Source organism: Alosa alosa, chromosome 8 (genome assembly GCF_017589495.1).
Source record: "Alosa alosa isolate M-15738 ecotype Scorff River chromosome 8, AALO_Geno_1.1, whole genome shotgun sequence".
Classification (NCBI taxonomy): Eukaryota; Metazoa; Chordata; class Actinopteri; order Clupeiformes; family Clupeidae; genus Alosa; species Alosa alosa.
Genome location: NC_063196.1, coordinates 32,868,983 through 32,895,834, shown reverse-complemented (window position 1 = coordinate 32,895,834; position 26,852 = coordinate 32,868,983). Strand labels below are relative to the sequence as shown.

The 26,852-nt window shown below is 43.0% G+C and overlaps 1 protein-coding gene across 5 annotated transcripts in view; it reads right to left on the bottom strand.

Annotated features, from left to right (window-relative positions):
• Window positions 1-15,310, bottom strand: part of cep43 (centrosomal protein 43) — a 37,212-nt gene extending 21,902 nt beyond the window's left edge. For 2 of the 5 annotated variants that reach the window (XM_048250482.1, XM_048250484.1), the window contains exons 1-8: window positions 15,089-15,310; window positions 13,343-13,393; window positions 13,028-13,082; window positions 11,680-11,768; window positions 10,527-10,661; window positions 7,850-7,906; window positions 363-419; window positions 58-125 (exon numbers count right to left, since the gene is read on the bottom strand). In XM_048250482.1, coding sequence (XP_048106439.1) covers window positions 58-125; window positions 363-419; window positions 7,850-7,906; window positions 10,527-10,661; window positions 11,680-11,768; window positions 13,028-13,082; window positions 13,343-13,393; window positions 15,089-15,172 — 596 coding nt within the window. In that variant the 5' untranslated portion in view covers window positions 15,173-15,310. Of the gene's footprint in view, window positions 1-57; window positions 126-362; window positions 420-7,849; window positions 7,907-10,526; window positions 10,662-10,722; window positions 10,738-11,679; window positions 11,769-13,027; window positions 13,083-13,342; window positions 13,394-15,088 lie in introns of all 5 variants that reach the window. The other 3 variants (XM_048250483.1, XM_048250485.1, XM_048250486.1) reach the window with 3 other exon arrangements.
• Between the last annotated feature and the right edge of the window lie 11,542 nt (window positions 15,311-26,852).

The window sequence follows — 26,852 nt, the reverse complement described above, 5'->3', positions numbered from 1 at the left end:
TGTGTGTGTGTGTATTTGTATGTATGTATTTATTTGTGTGTGTGTGTGTGTGTTTACCGGCTAAAGGCTGGACATAAGTCTAGAAACACAGCAGTAAGCGCCTCTGTCTTCACTCCAGCTTTGTCCTGAGAGCAAAAGACAGCGTTAGAGGAGTATCATGTTACACACGACTCTGGACACGATCAACATTCACTATCACATTACACACGATTCTGGACACCATCAACGTTCACTCCAATCCTACACATTACACACCACCACTTAATGCAGCAATGCCATTTTTTTTCAGCAGCTGGGCTTTATTGGTGCATGTGCATGTGTGTGTGTGTGCGTGTGTGAGGATGTGCAGGAGTGCACGCCACCTTGGAATGTGCATCAAACTTCCTTCGGGCCTCTGCAATCTGGCGTGGAGACAGTTCCTATAACGAGAGACATTAAAATTGGCCTTCGTGATCTCCCATAACAACAGTTCCCATAACAACGAGAGACATTAAAATTGGCCTTCGTGATCTCCCATAACAACAGTTCCCATAACAACGAGAGACATTAAAATTGGCCTTAGTGATCTCTTATAACAACAAGACCCTTAACAGCCCAGCCAGTGACCTTGCAACATGAGTCGTCTAGAATGTGAAATAATACAGAACAAAAGCAACAACTTGTATCAGATTATTTACGGGTTCAATTTCCGGCTTCCACCATTGTGTCCTTAACCCCGAGTTGCTCCGGGGACAATGTAATCCCATGTAATGCAGTTCCTCCAGAGGACAATGTAATCCCATGTAATGCAGTTCCTCCGGGGGACAATGTAATCCCATGTAATGTAGTTAACATATGTAAGTCTCTTTGGATAACAATGTCTGCTAAATGGATAAATGTACTGTGTCTATTTAGGATCATTTATGGCAGCTATAATGCTTATTTCCCATTTACAGACCCTGGAAGGCATGGATAGTAGAGAAGCAGGGCAAAGTATTAGTATAAGTATATAATATATGGCCTACGGGACAAGGATGCTTGAATTAGTGGGCTTGCTGTAATGTATAAGTATAAGTATATATACTCTTTTGATCCCGTGAGGGAAATTTGGTCTCTGCATTTATCCCAATCTGTGAATTAGTGAAACACACTCAGCACACAGTGAACACATAATGAGATGAAGCACACACTAATCACGGCGCAGTGAGCTGCCTGCAACAACAGCGGTGCTCGGGGAGCAGTGAGGGGTTCGGTGCCTTGCTCAATGTGCATGTATGTGCCAGAAGTTATCAGAAACTTTCAAAGTTGTTATAATTATCTATTTTCAAATCTGAAACATCCTAGCCCACACCTGCATTCAGGTATAGTGCCTGAGAGCTTTACACCTGTATTCAGGTACAATGCCGGAGAGCTTTACACCTGCAGAAAGGTACAGCATTCAGGTACGCATAGCCTAGCTCAAGGGCTGTTTGATGGCGTACTCATACCAATAGCCTAGCTCAAGGGCTGTTTGATGGAGTTTGTCACAGTAAATGAGTAAACAAACGGAGATATGAGACTCTGACATTTAAAAAATAAGAAGTACTGCACTTCAGTAGGAAGCAATTTGGGTGTCTGTGTGTGTGTGTGTGTGTGTGTGTGTGTGTGTGTGTCCGTCTGTCTGCACACACACATACAACAAAACAATGCATCTGTAAAGTTGAAGTATGATAGTGATGTTTCATCAAGGACACTATGGCTCTGTTCGAAACGGGAAAAAGTACTGCCTTTTAAGATATCTAACTGGAGAGTGAGGCAGCAAGTACGGTTGGAAACCAAAAAAACTATTTTTGCTGCCTTCTAAGATATCTTAGAATTACCGAATAACCAAATCGTTTTTGAAGGCAGCATTGATGCACACTTTATGCTCCCTGCTACCCATAATCCTTTGCGCAAATGCCTGAAACAGCTGTGAAAAGTAAACAAAGATGGCGGATGACATCAATAATTACTGCTGAATCTGTTGAAATGTGATTTCAGGGTATCTACACATTTTTCAAATGCAAATTTAAAGACTTTTAAGACCTTTTCAAGACATCTAAATAGAAAAATAAGTATGCATCCTCAATATTGACATTTTGAATGGACAGGCCATAAGTTAAAATTAAGTCAAGGGTGTGGCCGAGGACATGAGTGGACTGATCAATATGTTGCATAAAACCAAATGAGTCCAGCATGTGACAGACATCCTTAACAAGAGGTTTATCTGGACAACAGACGTGGATATTATTTCACAACTTTTGAGAAGCACTGGGAAAGGCTGGCAAGCAAGCCGCAGACAGATCAGGTTTTCACTTCCCTGTTGGGTAGGCTAGGCCAGCAACACACACTGGAGAGATGCAAACAGATCAACTTAACATGTATTTCCACCTGATTGCGAAAACGCTTGTTTTCTTTTTCTGTCGGTCCTAGGGTTGTGCCGATGGACGATATCATCGGTTGACAGACATTGCGATGGGAAGCAACCATGGTGATGCCACGCCCCCACATGCCAGGCACTAATTCCTGCTGTAACAGGCTAAAACATAAAAAAGCCTTTCACTGGAAATGAAATTGAGCCTACTTTAAAGGCTGTCAGCCAAACAGTTATCACGTAGTAGTCTACCGTCTTATAAAATAAAAGACTTATTAGTCTACCATCTTATTCAAATAATTCCTGACTGTGACGTGAATGTGTAATTGTCTTTTTGTAGCCTACATGTCTCGCAGGCCTATAGCCTACATTGGACGTAAAATATGTAGCAATGTTTTAGCAGAAAATAGTCCTATTGAATTATTATTGTTAGGCTACGACTAGGACATTCTAGCACTCAAATATTTTTGCGAGGCTACAGCGAGCGCCAAATGAGTCCTTCTCCTCTGTGTTAAAATAAACCACTTCTTTCGTTAATTACAGGATCAGAAGGTAGCCTATCCGTCTTTCACTGTAAGGCTTGAATTTCATGCATTTAGCAAAAATTTTTCATGCATATTTCAAACTTCTCTGTACATTTTTCTGACCATATTCTATGTCAATGGAGCGTTCTACTAGCATTGTGAAGAGCTGTATAATAATGTTTATTATTAAATTGGTAGCCCTTGGATACTTTTCGTTGGGGAAAGTGCTGTGTTGGAAGGTGCACTCACATTTTTAGTTCTCTGTAGATACAAGCATAGCCTACATATGTTGGAGACTAGTGCACTGCTGGCAGAGGCCTCAGAAATCACCATAAACAATATTATTTGTTTGCAATAACAGTTTATCAGATAATGCAGTATCCATGTCTTGCTATCTTTTACAAAATCAAAAAAGTCTACCAGTGTTTTAACATACCAGTGCACAATGGTGTAGGGCACTTGCATAGAACAGGGGTTCTCGATTTGGTTTTGGTACCAGGGTCCCCTTGTGGGAGATTTTTTTTTCTGAGGATATTTTAAAGTTTTTATAACAATGCTACAAATTTTTTGGCAAGTGCTACAAATCTATTCACCTTTGCAGCGCCAGTAGGCTACTTTGTGTACGGCCCGCAAACACACATTCCAAACAAGCATACACAAAAGTTTCAAGAGTGGGGGATAGAGTAGAAGATGGAGACAAATTCATTTATATGATTTATTTTCGCGGAATGGATGTACAGGACTGAGCGGCGGTCATATTTTGTACCGCTATGCGGTACATCTAGTTATGACCTGAGTGAAGTGATTAGTCCTATAGATGCAATAGTCTGGAAACACAAATATTTCTCTATACCCTTGTTTCTTTTTTCCATACTTATCCAGACCTGGAAATTACTAAAATAAAATTCCATAGTTTTCCAGGTTTTCCATACTGCGTAGGAACCCTGCAAAAAGGATGACAAATGAGCGTCCGGCTTGAGGCTGCACCGGACGGTGAACAGGGCGTTTAAACCTCTCTCAGGCCTGGGCTACACGAAAACGACATGTTTTCACACCTTTAACGACACCTGTGAAAAACATCTTCACTCTGTAACCACTACACTTCTTCCAGTAGCCTTCTAGTACTTGATCAACGGAATGCAGGTGACACCCGCACAGAACAAATGCTTCCCCCAAAAGGTAAACTGGTCACTGGTTATAAAATTGTGGTAAAAAAAACAATACATGAAACCAGATGGAGACGTTTTACTCTCTGTGGTCCCATATTAAATTTAATACCTCCCTTTCGAAAATTGGGCTTTAAAACTGAAAGTTGTATTTGATTTAGATTTTCAGCAAGAAATACATGCTTTACTATCTGATTATACCATTGTTAGCGTCTGTTCTGATATATGTACCGCCCGTCAAACCTCTACCGTTAGCCTGCTATTGTAAAAGCACCAACTACCGCCCCTTACGTTCGAAAATTCTAAAACAACAATGTTTTTAATACTTCAAAATAAAATTTGATAAATTAATTTTTCAGTAGTCATAGGTGTGTAGATTTGAACCGAATCTGGTTTGGTTCTTACTGGGGCCTGAAACATCTGATTTTGTTTACCACGCTCGGAGTTTAGTGCTTGGCTGGTGGGTGCCTATTTCCGCCCTTTCACACGGCACATGAACGGTTAGACCGAGAATTCTCGTCGCAAATGAAAATTCCACTGGAGCTCCAAGCGGATTTCTACACGCAGCCAAACAACACTGTTTACAGCTCTTCAAGTCACGGTAAAATGTAATTTTTGGTACATGGCTAATTTAGATACACTTATGGTGTGGGTACTTGCGTTTCTTTGGGAATATGCCGTCTTGGTTTGTATAGAAATGTATATTAAGTGACACATACACATAACAGAGCGGAAATAGGGGACGGGCAGTAATAGCATTCCTTTTACTTTATACCACAACACTTTTACTTTTTACCACAACAACTCATCTGCAAACTCGACAAACTGGGACTCAGTACCTACCTCTGCAACTGGCTACTGGACTTCCTCTGTCAGAGGCCCCAAGTAGTAATGCGTGTTGGCAACAATACCTCAAGCAGCATCACACTGAGCTGGGGGCCCCCCCCAAGGCGCGCGTGCTCAGTCCGCTACTCTTCACCCTGCTGACGATGACTGCACTGCAACCTACAGCAACAATCACATAGTGAAATTTGCTGACGACACAACTCTGGTGGGTCTCATCACCAAGGGCGACGAGACTCAATACAGGTTGGAGGTCGACCATCTGACCACGTGGTGCAGGGACAACAACCTCCTGCTGAACGCCAGCAAGACCAAAGAGATTGTTGTTGACTTCCGGGAGAGGTCACACCCAACACCTGCCACTGACCATCGACGGTGCTGTGGTGGAGAGAGCGAGCAGCACCAAATTCCTGGGGTGCACATCAGTGAAGACCTCTCCTGGACCACCAACACTGCATCACTGGCTAAGAGAGCTCAGCGCCGCCGTACTTCCTGCGGAAACTCAGGCGAAAGCAAGTGCTCCACCAGCCATCATGACCACATTCTACCGAGGCACCATTGAGAGCATCCTCTCCAGCTGTATCGCTGTGTGGGCGGAAGCTGCACTGAATACAACAGGAAAGCCCTGCAGCATAGTGAACACAGCTGGAAGGATCATTGGTGCTTTCCCCTCCCTGAAGGACATTTACACCACCCACCTCACCCTTAAAGGCACCAAAATTGTGAGTGATGCAAGTCACCCCGGCCACAATCTGTTTGATCTACTGCCCTCTGGGAAGAGGTACAGAAGCCTGCGCCCCCACTACCAGACTCACCAACAGCTTCATACACCAAGCTGTAAGGATGCTGAACTCTCTCCCTCCTCTCCCCTCCACCCCTCAGCTACATAACATCCTGGACATTGGACCCACAATGGCCCTGCACTACTCCACTTGCACACTTGAACACTTGCACACTTGTACACTTTACAACTTGGTGTTGTTGTCCTGAAAACACAACACTTCTGCTGCTCTTACATAACTTGCACCACTATGCCACTTTCTTTATTACTCAGGTCAAAACAGAACTACCCAAGCCTCTTATTGGCCTGACTTTGCACTAGTTTTTTACTGACTGTCTATGCACAATTTCAAACAAAATTTTGCTGCTCTTATTTTTTCATTATTATATGTGACCTCTTATTTACTTATTTACTTACTTTTTTGTTTACTTGAATGTTATGTTTGTCTGTGGACTTAAAATTGGTAAAATATGTCTTGTCTTCACCGTGGGATAGTGAGAAACGTAATTTCGATCTCTTTGTATGTCTGGAACATGTGAAGAAATTGACAATAAAGCTGACTTTGACTTTGACTTTATTATTAAATGGGGCAGCCGTGGCCCACTGGTTAGCACTCTGGACTTGTAACCGGAGGGTTGCGGCTGAAGTGCCCTTGAGCAAGGCACCTAACCCCTCACTGCTCCCCGAGCGCCGCCGTTGAAGCAGGCAGCTCACTGCGCCGGGATTAGTGTGTGCTTCACCTCACTGTGTGTCCACTGTGTGCTGTTTGTGTTTCACTAATTCACTGATTGGGTTAAATGCAGAGACCAAATTTCCCTCACGGGATCAAAAAAGTATATATACTTATACTTATAGCTTCCGTAAGCAAACTTAGTTTAACGTCCGGATTTTTCTTACGACATACAGTAGATTCTAGAGTGCTACGGTCTTTCTTGATGCATGATGCCTAGTGTCTAGTGAGACAGCTCCCTATTTAGGGAGGGCGGCAGCTGTCTTCCGTTTCGAACGGAGCCTAAGGTCATGATGTAGTTTCGTAATAAAATAAAAAAAAGTATACAGTATATCAACTTGTTTACAATGTCTTAAACGGCAAAGAAGAAATGTACATTTATTTTTATGTGAATTTCTTGAATTCAATATTTTGTATCATGACACAAATGTTCAACGCCGTCTATGGTCCTTTGACTGGTCATCCGCGTCTATTGTAGCCTCTGTTAAAAGTGTACCCATTGGCTAAAGAGTAAACTGTACAGTAGCTGTAACTGTGGTGTACTTGGAACTAGGGCCGTGGTGTAAACACATAAACACACACACATGCACGCACACAGCAAGAGAGCAAAAGATTGACACACAAGACTTTTGGAAGGTGCTTGCATATATGTGCGTGTGTGTGTATCCATCTCAGAATGTCTGTTTTGGGAGTGGGAGCCAGCAACCCCAAACCTGACCCCAAAGCTAGCGCAGCAAGAATGTCAAGGTGAATGTAAGTAGGACACACATGTTTTTCAATAAAAACCCCAAGAACAAAACACAACTGAGAACAGGCGCCAGTGGTCTACACACACACGCACACACTGACTCTGCCTGACCTAGATCAGTCCGGAGGTGAGGAACATGTCACACACACACACTTGAAACATAAATCTGGTCTCTGTTCACCTTCACTGCTCACTTCCAGGAAACTCAGGCACCCACCCACTACTGTAGACACACACACACTACTGTAGTACTCGCTCACACTCTCTCTATCTATCAATCTTCTTTAGGGGGGTTTATAACCTCCTAAACCCCAAGACCACAAGACAAATCTGTCCCAACACACACAAATTCCTGGAAGAATATCCCATTCCCCTCTAAACACTGCAGCAATTGGGAAACTCTGCCCTCTGGTGTTAAACTGGAAATGTGTGTGTGTGTATCCACTGTAAATTATGTTAATATGATGTGTTAAAGTGAAGTAGCTTTAAAATGAAACATCAACGTTGTGTTGTTGTACGTACAACAAATGCATTGTTGTTGTTTGTTTTGGAGAACAAATGGTATTTCGCTTGGTTTTTAATTGACCACTGTAAATCTCCTATCTACAGCATAATGAATGTAACACTTTTTTCAGTGTCTAGCTCCAAAAAAAGAGAAAGATAAGATCAACATATAATTATTATACCTTATATATAAAACAATATTGCTGAGGTACCTTTGCTACCTGTGAGACTTTCTCCCCCTGAGAACAAAACAAAAGGAAAAGGAGAAGATGGGGGGAGGAGGGAGAGAGAGAGGGAGGGGAGGAGGAAGAGAGAGAAAGAGAGAGAGAGAGAGGGAGGGGAGGAGGAAGAGAGAGAGAAAGAGAGAGAGAGAGAGAGGGAGGGGAGGAGGAAGAGAGAGAGGGAGGGAGGAGGAAGAGAGAGAGAAAGAGAGAGAGAGAGGGAGGGGAGGAGGAAGAGAGAGAGAAAGAGAGAGAGAGAGAGGGAGGGGAGGAGGAAGAGAGAGAGAAAGAGAGAGAGAGGGAGGAGGAGGAAGAGAGAGAGAAAGAGAGAGAGAGAGGGAGGGAGGAGGAAGAGAGAGAGAAAGAGAGAGAGAGAGAGGGAGGGGAGGAGGAAGAGAGAGAGAAAGAGAGAGGGGAGAAAAGAAGGACAAGAAAGAAACAGCAGTCAGTAGAATCATTGCAGCTTCACGGAGCACCAGAACTTGTTTGTGTGGTGAGTGTGTGTGTGTCTATGTATGTATGTATGTATGTTTGTATGTGTGTGTGTGTGTGTGTCTATGTATGTATGTATGTTTGTGTATGTGTATGTGTATGTGTATGTGTGTGTGTGTGTGTGAGGTTAGGCAAGACTTGTCTTTTTGGCTGGACAAAATGTCCGGTAATATTCCAGAATGGCGGACATACAGTAAATCTGCCTGACATATGTTTTAAATAGCCATAATTGCCTATACATTTTAACGGCACTTAATCAAGTATATACTGTATTTCCACAGTGCCGTTTATTAAGTGTTGTCAGCACCAGCAGCAGGATCAGTTTCACACAAGCAGCGGAGAAGGCTTTTGTTATATGAAGACTCTAACCTAATGCTTCACAATGCTACAATATTGCCAACAGACTCTAGCCTAATGCTTCACAATGCTACCAACAGACTCCAGCCTAATGCTTCACAATGCTACCAACAGACTCCAGCCTAATGCTTCACAATGCTACCAACATACTCTAGCCTAATGCTTCACAATGCTACCAACAGACTCTAGCCTAATGCTTTACAATGCTATAATATTACAGACTCTAGCCTAATGCTTCACAATGCTACCAACAGACTCTAGCCTAATGCTTTACAATGCTATAATATTACAGACTCCAGCCTAATGCTTCACAATGCTACCAACAGACTCTAGCCTAATGCTTCACAATGCTACCAACAGACTCTAGCCTAATGCTTTACAATGCTATAATATTACAGACTCTAGCCTAATGCTTCACAATGCTACCAACAGACTCTAGCCTAATGCTTCACAATGCTAAAATATCGCCAACAGACTCTAGCCTAATACTTCAAGGATACAAGGAAGTTTATTGTCACATGCATATAGTTACTGAAAGTAAGAAATGCAGTGAAATTATGTCTAGTGCGTATTTGTGCATTTATGGGGCGGTAAAAAGTGCAGTAGAAGAGGGGTTTAGTAGATTAAGTGGCAAGGGCTGCATAAGAAAGGTGGGGGAGGATTGGGATTGGGGGCACCAACAAGGAGCACCCAAGAGCAACAGGGCAAGGAAAAACTCCCTTACCAAGCAAGAAAACCTGGGCAGATCCACGGCTCAAGGGGCTAACCCAACTGCAGGGGTCTTGGTGTGTGTGTTGGGGGGATGACAGGGGAGATGGGATAGTGTGCTGTGTATGTGGGGAGAGGGCAGTGTGCAATATGTGTGTTGGAGAAGCTTCCTCATGAGAGTGTGCTGTGCTGCAAGTATGGTGAAGGGACTTACTATTGCAAGCAGAGTACTGTATGTATGATGTATGTGAGTGATGACAGTGAAGATGTGTGTGTGGGCGGGAGGGGAATGGAGCAGTGTCTGTGTGTGTGTGTGTGTGTGTGTAGTGTGTGGGTAGGTGAGGGCAGTGTGCTGTAAGTATGTAGAGGATGTGTGTTGGAGGAGATCCTGAAGACAATATGCTGTGTATGTAGGAGGGGGAGGGGGCAGTGTGCAGCAGTAGAGGCTTACTGTAGCAAAACGGTGTGCTGTATGTATGTGAGGTGATGACAGTGATGATGTAAGTGTGTGTGTGTTGTTTTTGTGTGTGTGTTGGGGGATGACCAGGGAGATGGGATGGTGTGCTGTGTGGGGGAGAGGGCAGTGTGCAATATTATGTGTGTTGGAGCTTCCTCATGAGAGTGTGCTGTGGGTAGGTGAAGGGAGGGGTACTGTATTATTATTATTATTGTGGGCTTGGTGTCTGTGTGTGTGTGTGTGTGTGTGTAGTGTGTGGGTAGGTGAGGGCAGTGTGCTGTAAGTATGTAGAGGATGTGTGTTGGAGGAGATCCTGAAGACAATATGCTGTGTATGTAGGGAGGGGGGGGGGGGGGGGCAGTGTGCAGCAAGTATGTAGAGGAGGCTTACTGTAGCAAGCAGTGTGCTGTATGTATGTGAGGTGATGACAGTGATGATGTAAGTGTGTGTGTGTGTGTGTGTGTGTGTGTGTGTGTGTTGGGGATGGGGGCAGAAAAGCTAGGCAATCAAGGACATGGGTAGATAGATGGAGGAGAAATCCAAAATAATAAATAAAAAGTTCTATGGAGATGTGCAAAAGTTGGAGAAAGTCAGATGTGTGTGTGTGTGTGTGTGTTTACTTACCTCACTGGTGGAAGGGTGGGATTTCTCTCTATGGCGACTCCTCCTGATAACCTCTAGTAAGAGAGGGCTACTCCTGCTGCTGTCTCCATCATGCACACCCAGGTCTCGGCACACACTCTCACGCCCGTCTACAGACTGCAGAGAGACACTTAGTCTTGATGTGTGTGTGTGTGTGTGTGTGGCGTGTGTCAGTCTCACGCCCGTCTACAGACTGCAGAGAGAGACAGTCTTGGTGTGTGTGTGTGTGTGTGTGTGTGTGTCAGTCTCACGCCCGTCTACAGACTGCAGAGAGAGACAGTCTTGATGTGTGTGTGTGTGTCTGTGCGTGTGTGTTTGTCAGTTTCACGCCCGTCTACAGACTGCAGAGACAGTTAGTCTTGGTGTGTGTGTGTGTGTGTATGTGTCAGTTTACAGACTGCAGAGAGAGACAGTTAGTCTTGGTGTGTGTGTGTGCATCTGTGTTTGTGTGTCAGTCTACACACTGCAGAGAGAGACAGTTAGTCTTGGTCTGTGTGCACGTATGCGTATGCGTATGCGTATGCGTGTGCGTGTGTATGCATGTGTATGCATGTGTTTGTGGGTGTGTGTTCGTATGCATGTGTGGGAGCTTATCTGTGTATGTGCCTCTCTGTGTGTATGTGTGTGTGTGTGTGTGTGTATGCATGTGTATGCATGTGTTTGTGGGTGTGTGTTCGTATGCATGTGTGGGAGCTTATCTGTGTATGTGCCTCTGTGTGTATGTGTGTGTGTGTGTGTGTGTGTGTGTGTATGTGTGTGTTGTTTCCATCATCATACAACAAATATAATCCACCCATCTGCACCCCACAGAGGGAGGAAGTTAACTGTGCGTTTACACATGTCAGCTGGTTTTGTTCCTCCTCTGACCACAAACTCATTACACACACACTATCAGAGAGAGGTGATATCTATCTGTGTGTGTCTTTTATCATTTTTAACAAACTCCTTCACATAATGAAAGTGGCAGACAGAAATTGCACACAACTGCTAAAATAATAATGTCAATGAACGTATATACTGTATATAGATAGATAGATAGATAGATAGATAGAGAGAGAGAGAGAGCACGAGAAGATAATTTGTTGTAAATAAGACCCCCATGCAGTAAATAAATGTGCACTGAATGATGACATACCGAGTTGATCTCTGGTTGGAAGACAGCCTGGGTGAAGTCTAGGTTATACACCTGCATGAAGTCCAAGATGAGACTGGCTGCCAGACGACCTGAGAGGAGAACACACACACACACGGGCAAACACACATACCACATTAAGAGACAGTGACAAAACATAAAACGTATACAGGTGTGTGTGAATGGATATACACTCACACTCTCTTTTATGCGCACGAACAAACGCACACGTGCGCGCGCACACACACGCACGCACACGCACACACACGCACACACACGCACACACCATAATTCCCACGCACACGTAATATGTGAGCATACAGCACCTCCAACCTCACCACACCCCCCACATCAAGGGACAGAGCTACCAAAACACAAACATATACAGGTGACTGTGGAACTGAGGACAAGTAGCTTATTGATCATGCATGGCATTCCAGAATATAGACTGTAACCAATAGGGGTGTCACGATTTCGATTTTAAGTCGAAATCAATCGAAATTACATCAACTCTTTTGATCCATCAATGAGCAGTGGAGAAATAACTTCAAGAAATGATCTGTAATACGCAAACAAACAGCAGGCTACACTTTTTACATTTAAGCATTTAGCTATGTAAACAAGCTATTTATGTAGCATATGTTTTAGCCTAACAGCTGCAAGAAATAGAAGCTTTGTGGGCAACTGTATGGCCGATGTGGTTCGTAAATTATTTCCATAAAAACTGTAGATTACTGCAGAGTGGTTGGAAAAGGGAATGTGAACAGTTGGACAAACTTCTTACCGAAGTTGAAGTTTTATTCAGAGCAAACATGTCAGGGTTTCAGCTGCCAAGCGAGAATAGCTAAATTAAGTGCCTTTGTCCTGGAGCAGAAGTGAGGTCACCAAAGCAGCGATGATTACAAAAGGTTTCAACAGCACCCCCGCTCTGATTCTCTCATGAATCGCACCCTACTCACTTTCTCTTTCTCACACATGCACCACACCAACACACACATAACATGCAATATGTGAAACTATAGCACTTACACCCTAACCACACACACCACATCAAGAGACAGTTACCACAACACATAACACATATACAGGTGTGAGTGGATATACACTCTCTCTCTCTGGGCCCCGAGTTCGGCGGAGATATAGGTAGCGGGACGCTACGTCAAAGTGGGGACTCTGAGACCTCTCCAGTGAAGTGAAACTGAATAAACCAATCACATGCAACCAGTGTTAAATTCTCATCTATCTATCTATCTATCTATCTATCTATCTATCTATCTATCTTTTATTAATTAACTTTGTGCGTCTGACTTCCTATGGCCACACACTCACTCACACACACACACACACTCACCATCTTTAGTGCTGAGGCATTTCTTAAGACATTCATTTTCCAGAGGAGGCTTCTCCTGTGAGAGCACAAACAGCATTGAGTTAGTAATAATAAACATAACAGGGATAAACACAATAACAACATCAACATATTAGTAACATCATTATTATCAAAAACAATAAATCATATAGACTCCATTGATCAACTCACAAACCCTCCCCTATCCTATGTGTGTGTGTGTGTGGGGGGGGGGGTGCATGTGGTGCATAAGAGTGTGTGTGTGTGTGTGTGTGTGTGTGTGTGTGTGTGTGTGTGGGGTACATGTGCGTGAGTTACCTGTTTTTCCTGCTCCTCTAAGGCCACAAACACTGCAGCCCTCAGCTCTGCCTGTATGGGACACATGATCACACCACTGTGTTTATGGGACACATGATCACATGATTGTGTGTATGGGACACATGATCACACTACTGTGTGTATGGGACACATGATCACATGATTGTGTTTAATTTCATTTGGCTCTGTGGTACCTCTCCTCGTTGGGCCAGAGGCTAATGCCTGAGGCATGTGAAAGAAGGACACACTAAACATCACAGTACACTAGCTACATTGTAGCGACCCTAAAGTACTGAGGTTACCATGGAGCATACTGACCAGTAGCACTCTAATACGCACACAGCACGGTTGGAGTTGGCACTAGTCTTAGAGCACATATACTGTAGCTTTAGAGCATACTGATAATAATCTACTACACAGAACTAGCTATGTACCCAGAGACGATGTTGCAGCCAACAACACAGAAAGGTGGTTTCTCTTTCATATTGCGTTGCCAACAAAAACTTGCTCAAACAGGAGAAACAATGGATCAGGGCCCAGCTCAGAGGCAAGGCAAGTAGAAAGCATCTAAGAACAGTTTGGTCTTATGTCTAGATTTGAAACTGCCAACAGCGGCACTATCTTGATGTCACAGAGGAGCTAGTTCCAGAGCTGAGTGCACAGAAGCTAAGGCCTTTGGCCTCATCTGCCCCAAGCACAAGGTGTGAAGGAGGGCATGAAAGCCAGGACCATTTACCCTTCTTGAATTTCCCCTGGGGATCAATAAAGTATCTATCTATCTATCTCTATCTAGGACATACGAGTACAAACAAGAAAGAGAGGAGGACGAAAAGGGAGGGAGAAAAGAGGAGACATAAAAGGCAGAGTGGGTAAAGTTAGCGGTGCATGTTTTGGGGTGTTTGCGAAAGTGGAAAAAAACATACAGTTGAATATGGCTATATGTCACTGTAAGTTAAAAGGCGCAGTGATGGGTTCACACATTAGATGCAGACCTTACAAATCGGCACTTGGAACTTACAGTAAAGTCAACTATATTACTAGTGCTCCTCTTCAACGAGGCCAGGTTAACGTTGACTCTCCTGCTAGCATAATAAACTTTTACAGATGATGGCAGCACTAACTGCAGATCTCTAAATGCCGTCAAGCCCAATGCACCAGTGACCGGCTTATTGTTTTCCAGTCAGGACATCCATGAAATAGGCTAGTATGATGCTTTCCCGCAACTTTTGCGGCGTTGGTGCCAAAGGTTACGTCGCTGCTATTGGTTGCAGGAAGAGGGCATACCTAACGTTTACGGAACTTGTGTTAGCATGTTCCTAAAGTTACCAAGCAAGCCACAAAAACAGCCACAACCTAGATCGACTTATTCAGCCGGTTACAACGTTACTTTCCAGATACCTGATACAGTGAGATCTCAAGGGTTTTCAAAAGAAGCGAAGTATCTAACGTTAAGGTTAATTACAACTTTGATGCTAAGAGTTAGCTTAGCACTTCCTACAGTCGGCTAATATTTTAGCGCAAACCAACAAATAAGGGATTCGCATGCAATTCATATGGCCGGAATAATAAGGCTGACCATAAACTGACAACATAAACTACGGTTACATACTCACGACTTAGCGTTGATAATAAGCTGTATGCTAGCAGGCTAACCTGAACTGCTGTAACGTTACAAGTCCAACAGAAACGTCAACATTATTATTAGCTCACTAGCATTAGTTAATGTTAGACATTCTCTGATGTTACCTTGATTTTGTTGAGAACGCCACTGTTTTCCAGATTCTGAATTAAAAGATCCCGTAACTCTGTATCCTCTTCGGTCGCAGACATGCTGAGCTTGTTATGAAAGTTCAAATAATACCTAACGTTCGTTCTTCAGTGAATATCTGTCTGTAGAGAAAAATTGACAGCCCCGTGATGCTACCGGAAAAATCTATGGCCGCACAGGCGCCGCCATGATTATCTGCACATGCGTATTTGTTTACTTTCTCTGTTTCCAGGCACCGACAGCAAAAAAAACTCGAGTGATGTCACATCCGTGTTGAAAAACAAATAAGCGCGGGATGTTGCAGTTCTGTTTGGCACACAACACTGACAAGTCGTTGTTAAGTTAAGTTGTATTATATAATATATATATTTATATATATTTTTTATTCCATGTTTCTCATTTAGTACCCTTTATGGCTAATATTTACATGCATGTTACCCAAGCCTTCGTATTCAAAACAAAAACTTAAAACCAAACTGTGGGCTACAAAAAGGTGAAGCATTCCATTTAGGTTAGGTTTTAAGTTTTTTTATTTAGGTTTTTTTTTTTAGGTTGGTTAGGTTTTTTATTAGTACACACAGACCATAAACAGTAAACATCAATAACAATAGAAAGAGCAAATGCATAGTAAGAGTGAATGTAGCTTTCAACCCTGAAAATGAGTCTACTCATTGTGATCTTCCTGCCTTGGGCAGCCATTTGGGTTTCTGCACATAAGTCTGAAGCAGCAATACACATGTTGTGTAAGAAACAAGCAGACATAATGATCATTACCACAGTGTCAATGTGGCTGTTCTGTAGGTCACGTAGACACCTCCATTTGCACTTCATTCTTCCAAAGGCCTGCTCTACAATGACCCTCCCCCTCCGTGAGAGCCCCATTATCGCGTTTTCGGAGTTCTGATGAGTGAGAAGGCCTGGCCTCCAGGCAGACAGTGCTCCCTCATCTTCTCCTGTCGTTGTGTGTAGAAGGTGGAGCTCCTCAGCATTCTGGCATCATGCACCCTACCTGGTGGTCCAGCAAAGATGTTGATGAAGCGGGCCCTCTCATCCACAATTCGGGGGCAGCCGTGGCCTACTGGTTAGTGCCTCAGACTTGTAACTGGAGGGTTGCCGATTCGAACCCCGACCAGTAGGCACGGCTGAAGTGCCCTTGAGCAAGGCACCTAACCCCTCAGTGCTCCCCGAGCGCCACTGTTGTTGCAGGCAGCTCACTGCGCCGGGATTAGTGTGTGCTTCACCTCACTGTGTGTTCACTGTGTGCTGAGTGTGTTTCACTAATTCACAGATTGGGATAAATGCAGAGACCAAATTACCCTCACGGGATCAAAAGAGTATATATACTTATACCTTAAGGAGTAGCCTACAGAGTAGTATGCCTTGCGGTTAGGGTTGCCAACTGTTCCGTAAAATATGTAATTGTCCCGTATTTCAAAGGAAAAAGATGTGTTCCGTATTGAACTGATACGGAACACATTTTGTTCCGTATTATTGACAATCAACTTGTGTAAATCCATGACAGATCACCGGAACGCCGCTCAGCCAATCAGAATTGAGCTGATTGAGCTGAGCCTATTATAATGGTGGAAACATTTCCCTGTTTGTACATTAAAAAATGTGTGTATCTTATGTGTTATTATTGTGTGATTTGGGTTTTACAGTACTTTCCAATCTGATGTAATTTGAGACTTTCTTCCTAATGACATTCTGATCATGTCTGGTGGAATGGCTCCTTCATAGGTCATGTCTGGCCTATGAAGGGTCGGTGCTTTCCCTTCTGGTCTACTTCCCTTTTCCTTGGTCATTATGGTCCTTTACCTTTCCTGTAGCCTGGCGAGCCAGACCCACATTAAAATGTAGTCTGGGCACTCACCGTTCGCCGTGCTCAGTCCGAGGGGCGGGATAATCAGTTGCATTTCAAATTCCCTCTGCACGCAATAGGATATTTGTTTTCAAGTAGCAGGGAATTCAAGCCAAACCGTTGCAACTCTGCCATCAATCATTATGTTAAGCCCACCAAACGACTCTATACACGATTTCAATGCCTGATTAAGTTTCGATTTCTGGAGCTCACAAGCCAACGGAGAGTTGCTAGACTAGCCCTGCGCTAGAGGCGCGTCTAGATTTCTAGGCTACCTTTCCTGTTGATTCACACCTTTAACTCCTCTGCTTTAACATTTAGTCTGTTGTTAATGTTACATGCCGGCTCAAGCATGAAACATAGAGGGGAGGCCACACGCAGATAATAAGTAAATAAAGTATACTTATTAAAGAATATTGTAGCGAAGATTAAGAAAGTCAGTATAATGAAGTGGAAAATAAGAATGTAGTGCCAGTCAGTGTCTAGGGGGTATGTACAGCGAAACGGAAAACAAAAGTCAACGTTGGAGAAGAGCCCCCAGCATGGGGAGAGCAGGCTTCTTATCCCCACACCAATCAAGGGTGATCTCACACAACTGGGTACACCTGGGCCCTAGTCACCTGCCACAGAGAGAGAGAGAGACAGAGCACAGGCACAAAAGTGGGCGGGCCAAAAGAGACCCACCAGGGTCGTAACACCCTCCCCCATAAAACAGAAGCCCACCTAAGTGGGATTCTGTAACTGATCAAAACATGTGAAAATGCAAAGTTAGCACAAACAAAAATACAATTATATGTAGGCATAATAGAAAACATTCCCATACCCACCCCCAAACTTGGGCATATCTACAGCCCTTAACCCCAGGACTAGATGTACCAATCCCACCATACAAACCATACATCACCCTCCCCACATCCTTCCATCTCCATGGTCCCCTGAACCCCGGCAATTCCCGGCGCCTGGAAAAGCAATTTAAGAAGGACAGGAACAAAGATGACATGGGACAGGGAAAAGTGACAGGCTGCAACAATTATGCCACACTCAAAACATGGGACCAGTACACCTTAGCCATAACACATGCCGTGCTCTGAACACCACTAAGGCAGTCAGCTCAAATAGGCACTGCCAATCAGGAGACAACATAATTTTACCTTTAAATAAACTCAAAAGAAGGGAAACCAAAAGCAAAGTTTTTACCTTGTGCTCATTAATGTAAGTGGCCAATCGCTCAGGAACAATGTTTTTAAATTGTTCTAGGACTATCAGGTTACAAAGTGCTTCAAAAGTGTTTACCTCGGTAGCTGAACACCAGCGGTTAAAGAAACCAGTGACCTCCCTGGCCACCTCAGTGTGAGTTTGACGGTCGCCCTTTCTCCAGCCCCTAAACCGCTGTCTATAAAACTCTGGAACTTGTTCGAAAGCCCTCAATACAGCATCCTTAACAGACCTGTAGTTTCTACGCTCAGATACCGACAACGCAATGAAGGCCTCCTGAGCCTTCCCCGTGAACACACTCTGCAAGAGCAGAGTGCGCTCAGAGTCGCTCCAGTCCCGCTCATCCGCAATCCCTTCAAAAAGCGAGAAGAAAATATCAGGGTCCCGGTCATTAAATTTAGGCAGAAACTTAATCATCCTCGATAGGCTCCCATCTGCAAATTTCCTCCCTGACGCCCCCGATAAATCCCCGTTGTCATCCCCAGTTATTTTACCTTCTGCCAATAATCTAAGCCGCTCTCTCTGGATTTCATTCTCTCTTTCGGTTTCTCTTTCACGCAGTTTCATTCTCTCAAACTCCAATTGTCGTTCTTTTTCGCGTTCAGTCATCTCTAAACGCTTCTGTTCTAGCTCATTTTCTCGTTCCTTAAATCGTTCGGCAGCTTCCATCTGTCTTTGTTCGGCTTCGAACCGCCTCTGCTCCATTTGCATGTTAAATAGTTCTTTTTGTTGCTCAAATGTTAACGCAGAACGTACGGGACCCGGAGGATTCGGTGTGGAAGATGCAGTCGGGCCTAGGCCTACAGGTTCAGGATTTAAAGATATTACTTCCAATTCTGCCAATTTCGTTTCAATTAAATCCTTTAATTCCTGTTTCTTAATGCTTTTAGGAATATCGGCCTTGAATCGATAATGTTGCGCTACATTAAACAATTGGTCCTTCTTTAAACTCTCTAAAACATCCTCTGATGGAGCTGCAAAAAAATCCGTTAACGAGTCCATAACTTAATACAAAACAAAACCCTAAACAAACAAGCTCCCCTATTTGGCAATGCCAATTTCTTGATCGTGTTAAATACTAAATGGTCCGCTCCAATTGTGCGTGCCCGTAACCAACCTGGTGCAGGTAGTACCCAGCGTTCAAACGAGCGGCCCCGCATCTACCTCAAGCAAAGCACAGCCCTAAATATTTCTACTGCTAGTCTTCAGTGTGCCCCCATACAATTGAGCTGCTAATCAGCCCCAGCACGTCCGACACACCAAAAACAACAAAGATACATTTAAAGGCCAAGAAAAAAACAAACAGCGTTAAGCGCTCTTCACCTGCGCGGGTGTTCACATAGCTCCAGTAGGTTGTAACCTCATTACCGATCCCAGCCACTTTACCAAAATTGACACCTGCACCCGATTAACACAGGTATGCACGACGGGTTTGACCAACAAAATTTAGCGTCTGCTTGGACCCAATGGATCTTCCTCTCCCGACAAATTAATTAAACAAAGACGAACAACAACCAAACTAACAAATTCTGCGTGGATCTCCCCCCAAATTTCAGATAACTCCCGCTGGATCAGGTAATTTACACCTGTCAGCATTGACCTCAAAGCCAATTCACCAATCGACCACTAATTTATCAACAAATTTATTTACTCAAAATTTTGTTACATACCAGATTCCGGATCATATCTCCCAGACGAGCCCCCACATGTTACATGCCGGCTCAAGCATGAAACATAGAGGGGAGGCCACACGCAGATAATAAGTAAATAAAGTATATTTATTAAAGAATATTGTAGCGAAGATTAAGAAAGTCAGTATAATGAAGTGGAAAATAAGAATGTAGTGCCAGTCAGTGTCTAGGGGGTATGTACAGCGAAACGGAAAACAAAAGTCAACGTTGGAGAAGAGAGCCCCCAGCATGGGGAGAGCAGGCTTCTTATCCCCACACCAATCAAGGGTGATCTCACACAACTGGGTACACCTGGGCCCTAGTCACCTGCCACAGAGAGAGGGAGAGACCGAGCACAGGCACAAAAGTGGGTGGGCCAAAAGAGACCCACCAGGGTCGTAACATTAACTCCCCTACTTTAACATTTAGTCTGTCTCCTCATGTCTCATTCTTCGCCCCCTGTCTGACAGTTCAGCTTACAATAAATGTCACACATTTCCATACCTATTAATAAATGCAGTAGTCCTGAGACTTATAAAACTTATAGAAATATATAAATGTGTTATTGAAACAAGGAAAAAACACCACTGTCAATCAATGCGGTATATTATGTGTTCATTTTTAGTAAATAGTGACTCATTTTAGTAAATGGGCCCACAATTTTGTAAAATGTTGCACGATTTACTAAAACAATACATCATACATCATTTTTTGATATACGTCTTGCAATTGCAATACACACACACACACACCACATAGCTTATATCAATCCCCGTAACTGAAGTGGATGCCAGTGTACTGAAGTCTATAGCCCCCCCCCTCCCCGGTTCCTTATTTTCATATCAGAAAGTTGGCAACCCTACTTGCGGTTCATGTAATCCCCTCCTCTTGGTGATAAGCAGGATAACGGAGAGTTCTTTGCCTCTTGCCTTCGTCCATTAATTCTGTATAACATGACACCTCTGTGGCCGTTATCCCTTACATATTTCACAGTTTGATATCTGAATATTCTGATTTGATTAACGTTAGCGTTAGGCTACTACTCTGCTTTCTGCTCAAGATTTGGCATTGTTGTCATAGCAACATGAAGCGTCTCTAGCCAATTTCAGCTGCACAAGCTACAAAATAACTAATTAGGTGGTATTTGACTCATAATAAGACTGTAGCGATATGCCTATAGGTAACAGTATGCGATCTGTACGACTTCTTCATTTGGTTACAACAAAGACAAAAGGGCTTAAAATAGTAGGAAACCACAATGTTTATGGGTCTATCCATTTGTATCAGAAATCCCCCGCCCGAGTTGGAAAGTGTAAATCTCCCAGCTATCTCGCAACATTTCACCGAGAGACACACCCTTTTGGACGTTATTTCAACAAAAATTCACCGAGTTTAAAGGAGCGATTTGTAGGATTGTTACCGAACGAAAGAGATTCCGCCCCGTAATTCTTTTTTTTCATGGGTTTTACAGGGTTTTACAGGTTATAGTAATGTTGTCAAATAAGCCATTACTTCAATTCATCGTGTTTCCTTACTCTCTGACAACAAATGGTGATTATTTTTGGAATGGTTACCATTTATTTTCCATTATTTCCTACATACTGGTCCTTTAATGCAGTGTTTCCCAAAGTCTGGGTCGCGACCCACGGGTGGGTCGCAGGAGATTTTATTTGGGACGCCAGCACAATTTATGTGTACTGATACCATTTGTCATTTGATACCAGAAAAGCTAACATTTTTCAATTAGGATGTAGTTTGTTAACTACCACACTCACGGTTTTGTCATAAAAGCTCATGAAATTAGCGCATGAAACTGGGGGACGAACGCATCGCAGAGGGGGTGCAAGAGCATGGATACCTCTCAAAATGACACCGTTCTGTGGGGCGCCTGCCATGTACCTCGCAGTTGCAAACGACATGAATCCGCCTATTTGCACGAACATTAACAGATACCAGCTCCTCAACTTTACCAATTAAAATCTAGTGACCATGCTGTCAATAAAGCAGACATCCATAGACCGGACACAAGGCCATTCAATTTGCATGTAGATAGTTTCGATTGTAGATGCAATCTTTTAGCAACCTCCTCACATTCTTATTTCTGATTTAAAATTCACAACAATTAAAAATTCGCTACAATTTTAATGGAAATTTTAAACACTATTCCTCTCGTTTTTCACCTCGCTAACTCCAAAGTAAAGGCGCATTCTTCCGGCTATTGCGCAAAAGCCTCTTGTTCTGATATAACGACTGTACAATATAATATAATACAACAATACAATATAACGACTTGAGTTATTTGCTGTTTACGTCCACAGTGTTATGGACCCATTTGTCTGCAACGCAACATAGCCTAAATTTTTTTTTTAGAAATACAGGAACAGCTTACTATGCTGACGAATGACGACTGCGCAACATTCGAGAATTTCCCCTATCTTTTCAGTAGTCATTTCCAACTTTTCACGCTGATGGTGCTCAAAATGCAACACAACCGTGTTCAAAGCAGGATCTATCTATCTAGATCCTAGGCTATAGCAATGTATGGTTGGGGAAGGCATAACGGAGAATCTGTGGCCTAAAACAATATTGGTGGTTGCAGGGTAGATTTGAAGTGAAATGGGTCGCGATGGTCTGTAATTTTTCCCAGAAAAAAAGTTTGGGAAACACTACTTTAATGTACGAGTTGAAAACAAAGATGGCTGCGCCCATAATTGCAGAAGTTGAGATATATTTTCTTTGTATTTGTACTTTGTTGGTCGATTTAATGTCGATCCAATTTTAAATGCTCTTACACACTTGATTACATTACTGCTTTAATCTGGTCACCAATTTGTGCATTGCACAGTCTTGCTGTGCATGCAATACAATGTAAAGTTTTGTTTTCGAGCTGGTTTGCTAAAGAAGCTAATGTAGCTAACAATAGCAATAGCTACTGCCCCCCTCGTGGCTCAAGAGAAACGCACAGCACTTGTTGAAATTAAAATTGTAAGTGTGATGAAGCTGGAGTATGAATGCAAGTGTGAATCATCCCGTATCTTGTTTAGATGAGCCACAAGCTTGCTCTTGTGTTCTAAGCAAGAGCCCAGCACTACTGAGACAGCTGCTGCCCTTAAGTTCAGTCCTGCCAGGCTCGTCGGCATTTGGGCAGTAGCCCTATGCACATTTGCATATTGGCAAGTCATTGGGGGCATCAAAGGAGATACAGCGAGGATGGGTAGACATTTTTGTTGAAGTAGCCTACATGTTACATGTTACTATGAAGTACAACTGATAGATATCTAGGCCTGATTATCTGTATTTTGACAATCCTCTCAACCCCCCAAGTGATTTTTTTTTTCTCTGAACAAGGTAGGCTAATGATGCAGGGCTCTCAAGTTTTGAGGTTATGTGGGGTTCATATGCAGTAAGCATTTGATTGCCAGTATTCATGTTGTACTCATACAGTACTCATGTTGTCATTCTATATTGTACTCATGTACAATACTCATGTTGTACTCATGTTGTCATTCTATATTGATCTACTTTTGCACACAGCATGACAAGACCTAATGCTAGGACTCAAGTCATATCAAGTCAAGACCTAGAGGGCTGAAATGTGGTCAGTTCAAAGATGCTTGTTATCCGGTAGAAAAATAAAAGAATAATCTAGCCTTTGTAACTTTGTGACAGTACATCACACAGTTATTCTAATTGTTTTCCAACAGTGTCTCAGCTTTCCAAAAGAGAGCAGACGTTTGATTATTGGCTAAAGTATGTAGGAGCAATGCCCTCCTAAGTCAAAATGGGGCAAAAGTATAATTTATAATTGCTCAGATCTGCAAAAGAAATGATTTGACACATGGCACTGACAATTCAATAATAGGCCTTTTCACCACCTCTGAGCATCCTAACCTGGACCTTTCAGGGGGCTTTCCTCTCAGGGTGAATGAGAGGATGCTTAATTGCTTTTTACCCGACATTTTTGAATACAGATGCAATGATTAATGCATCCACGGCCAGGATATAATTATATAATATGACGTGATTTAAAGTTTATTTAAATTTTATTAAGTTTATTCATTTAAAGTGACCTATAACAATAGGCTATGCAATACACTTTAATTTGTTTAGTGCTAATAAAATGATTAAGCCTATTTGGAGAGAGAGATGTTTAGAATGTGACAATATGTCAGTCATCGTGTGAACGAAAGTATGACTAGGCTACTTGTTCTGAGCAAGTGTTGTCAGTGAACAGGCTGTGAAACTGTTGGCTAAGTTACAGACAGTCATGGACAACTGATGCTAATTATCTGGGAAACATTCTCTATAGCAGCAGTCACGTTGTCATTGTTTGTGTCAAACAAGTTGTGGATTTGTTGTAACATTAAAAGATGACTTACTCTGTGCTGAAACCATGAACTGATGCTCGAAGCTCCAAGGTGAACGAAACTTGGAAGAAGTAGGCCTAGGTAACAGGTTCACATTCAATAATTCACGTTCAACAATTCCAGGATACGCGTTTTTCATTGGTTGTTGCGTTAAATCTTACCCATACAATACAGTTATTTTCTGATTGGCGATTGTGTTGCACCTCTCGTTATTTTTGATTGGCTGATAAGTGGCAGGCTCAACTCCAGGGGAGACGCGCTAGATTCCTGCCGGTTCCATAGTGAGAGCGGCGCGGCCAGAGACATTTTGGGCGCTGCCGCAGCATATTAAATATATAAATAGTTTTTCTGCGTGAGAAATACAATGTGTGGCGGGAGAGCGTGACAAAAGACTGACATGAGTGACTGTCACGCTCAGTGCGTGACACTTGAGAGCCCTGTGGTGATTATCAGCCATCATTGGATTTTGAGGCACCAGTGTAGGCTACTACGGACATTGACAGGTACTACTCCTGGGTACTTGAGGCCAGGGTTGTGCACAATTCGAATTGCAATTCTGCTTCCTGTTTGCTTAATTGAAATGCAAGTGAAATTCAGTAATTAAATTGGAATTTAAGAGGCAGATTCAATTCAATTCTGGAATTTTGCATAAGCCTGCATGAGGCACCAGTGTAGGCTACTACTGACATTGACAGGTATTACTCCCGGGTACTGTAATGATAAAAAAAAAAAAATCTAATTGGCATGAAGGTACGTGTTGGAAGGTACAGCATATTATTGTTTTTCAAGTTTTTCTGCATCTGTTTTTTTAATTTTTTTATTTTGATTTACTGTAGGCTATACAATTTGTTAAAAGTTGAATGTGCATTACCTCCCTCTTGTGGCAGAACTTACAATAGCACTAATATGATCTCTACAATAGCAATGGGAGATATGTTTATTCATCAGGCAAATATAAAGGAATTAAGGCAAAACAATTAGTGACTGTGTGTTGTGTAGTTGGATGAGTGTGTGAGTTCATGATAGGGTTTTTTAATGTAATGTTTAGTGTTGTTCTTGGTATCTGTTGCTATGAATGCCTGAATGAGGATACTGTAAGATCATTGCATCAGCTGTGCCATGATAAGAGTAGGTGAATGAGAGTAGGGTGGAGATCAGGTGGTTGGAGCAGAGTTCATGGTATGATTGGTATGTGTTTAGCTGTCAGTGGGTACAGTGGTGCGCAGATACTGACTGGGTTTTAGCGTCCTCGGTGCCACGTCGTCCGTCGCGTTTCAGTTTGCCAGCTCAGTGAGGGACTCTGCACTCACCACATCGCTGCGCTGGTTATGAAGTCTAATTTCTGGGTGGAGCGGCTAATGCTGTCTTATTGCCTGCAGGGTGGGACGCTGGTTATGAAGTCTGATTTCTGGGTGGAGCGGCTAATGCTGTCTTATTGCCTGCAGGGTGGGACGCTGGTTACATGATGAGTCTGATTTCTGGGTGGAGCGGCTAATGCTGTCTTATTGCCTGCAGGGTGGGACGCTGGTTATGAAGTCTGATTTCTGGGTGGAGCGGCTAATGCTGTCTTATTGCCTGCAGGGTGGGACGCTGGTTACATGATGAGTCTGATTTCTGGGTGGAGCTGGCTAATGCTGTCTTATTGCCTGCAGGGTGGGACGCTGGTTACATGATGAGTCTGATTTCTGGGTGGAGCGGCTAATGCTGTCTTATTGCCTGCAGGGTGGGACGCTGGTTACATGATGAGTTTGATTTCTGGGTGGAGCGGCTAATGCTGTCTTATTGCCTGCAGGGTGGGACGCTGGTTACATGATGAGTTTGATTTCTGGGTGGAGCGTCTAATGCTTTTTTTCACTATAATCAAATTGTCATGGTTTTTATATTGTCATTGCCATAAACAACACAACTACACAGGACTCCTGGGGCTTGCTCTCTCTCTCTCTCTCTCTCTCTCTCTCTCTCACACACACACACACACACACACACACACACACACACACACACACACCATTGTTGCCTTCCTTATGACCCCTTGCAGCTGTTCTGTGCTTCCTCCTCATTGTTGCCTTCCTTATTTCCTTATGACCCCTCTTTCTCTTTACCTTTACCCTTCTTTTCATTCATCTCTCCATCCTTCTTTACCTTTACCCTTCTTTTACTCATCTCTCCATCCTTCTTTACCTTTACCCTTCTTTTCATTCATCTCTATCCTTCTTTACCTTTACCCTTCTTTTCATTCATCTCTCCATCCTTCTTTACCTTTACCCTTCTTGTTACTCATCTCTCCATCCTTCCCTTTGGTGGTCTGGTCCCTCTGGTTGAGTAAATCACTTCAGTATAACATAGAAATGTTTAGCCTTCTTATACTTTATAGTTTGCTATATAACTAAGTAATAACAATAGTTTCAGGTAAACATATCTTCCTGTCTTTCAAAATGTGCAATAAAACGGGTGAGGTTCTTAATTGACTACGCTTTCTAAACCAAGAGATCAAATCTATTTATTAGTGAGATGGGCCAAGTAGGCTTTGTGTGCTAAGATACATAGCCTAGACATTCTGTCTGCTTTTAGCTAGATACAAACCAGATCAACTCCTCCATAGGTGTAACACATGAAGGATTCCTTCACG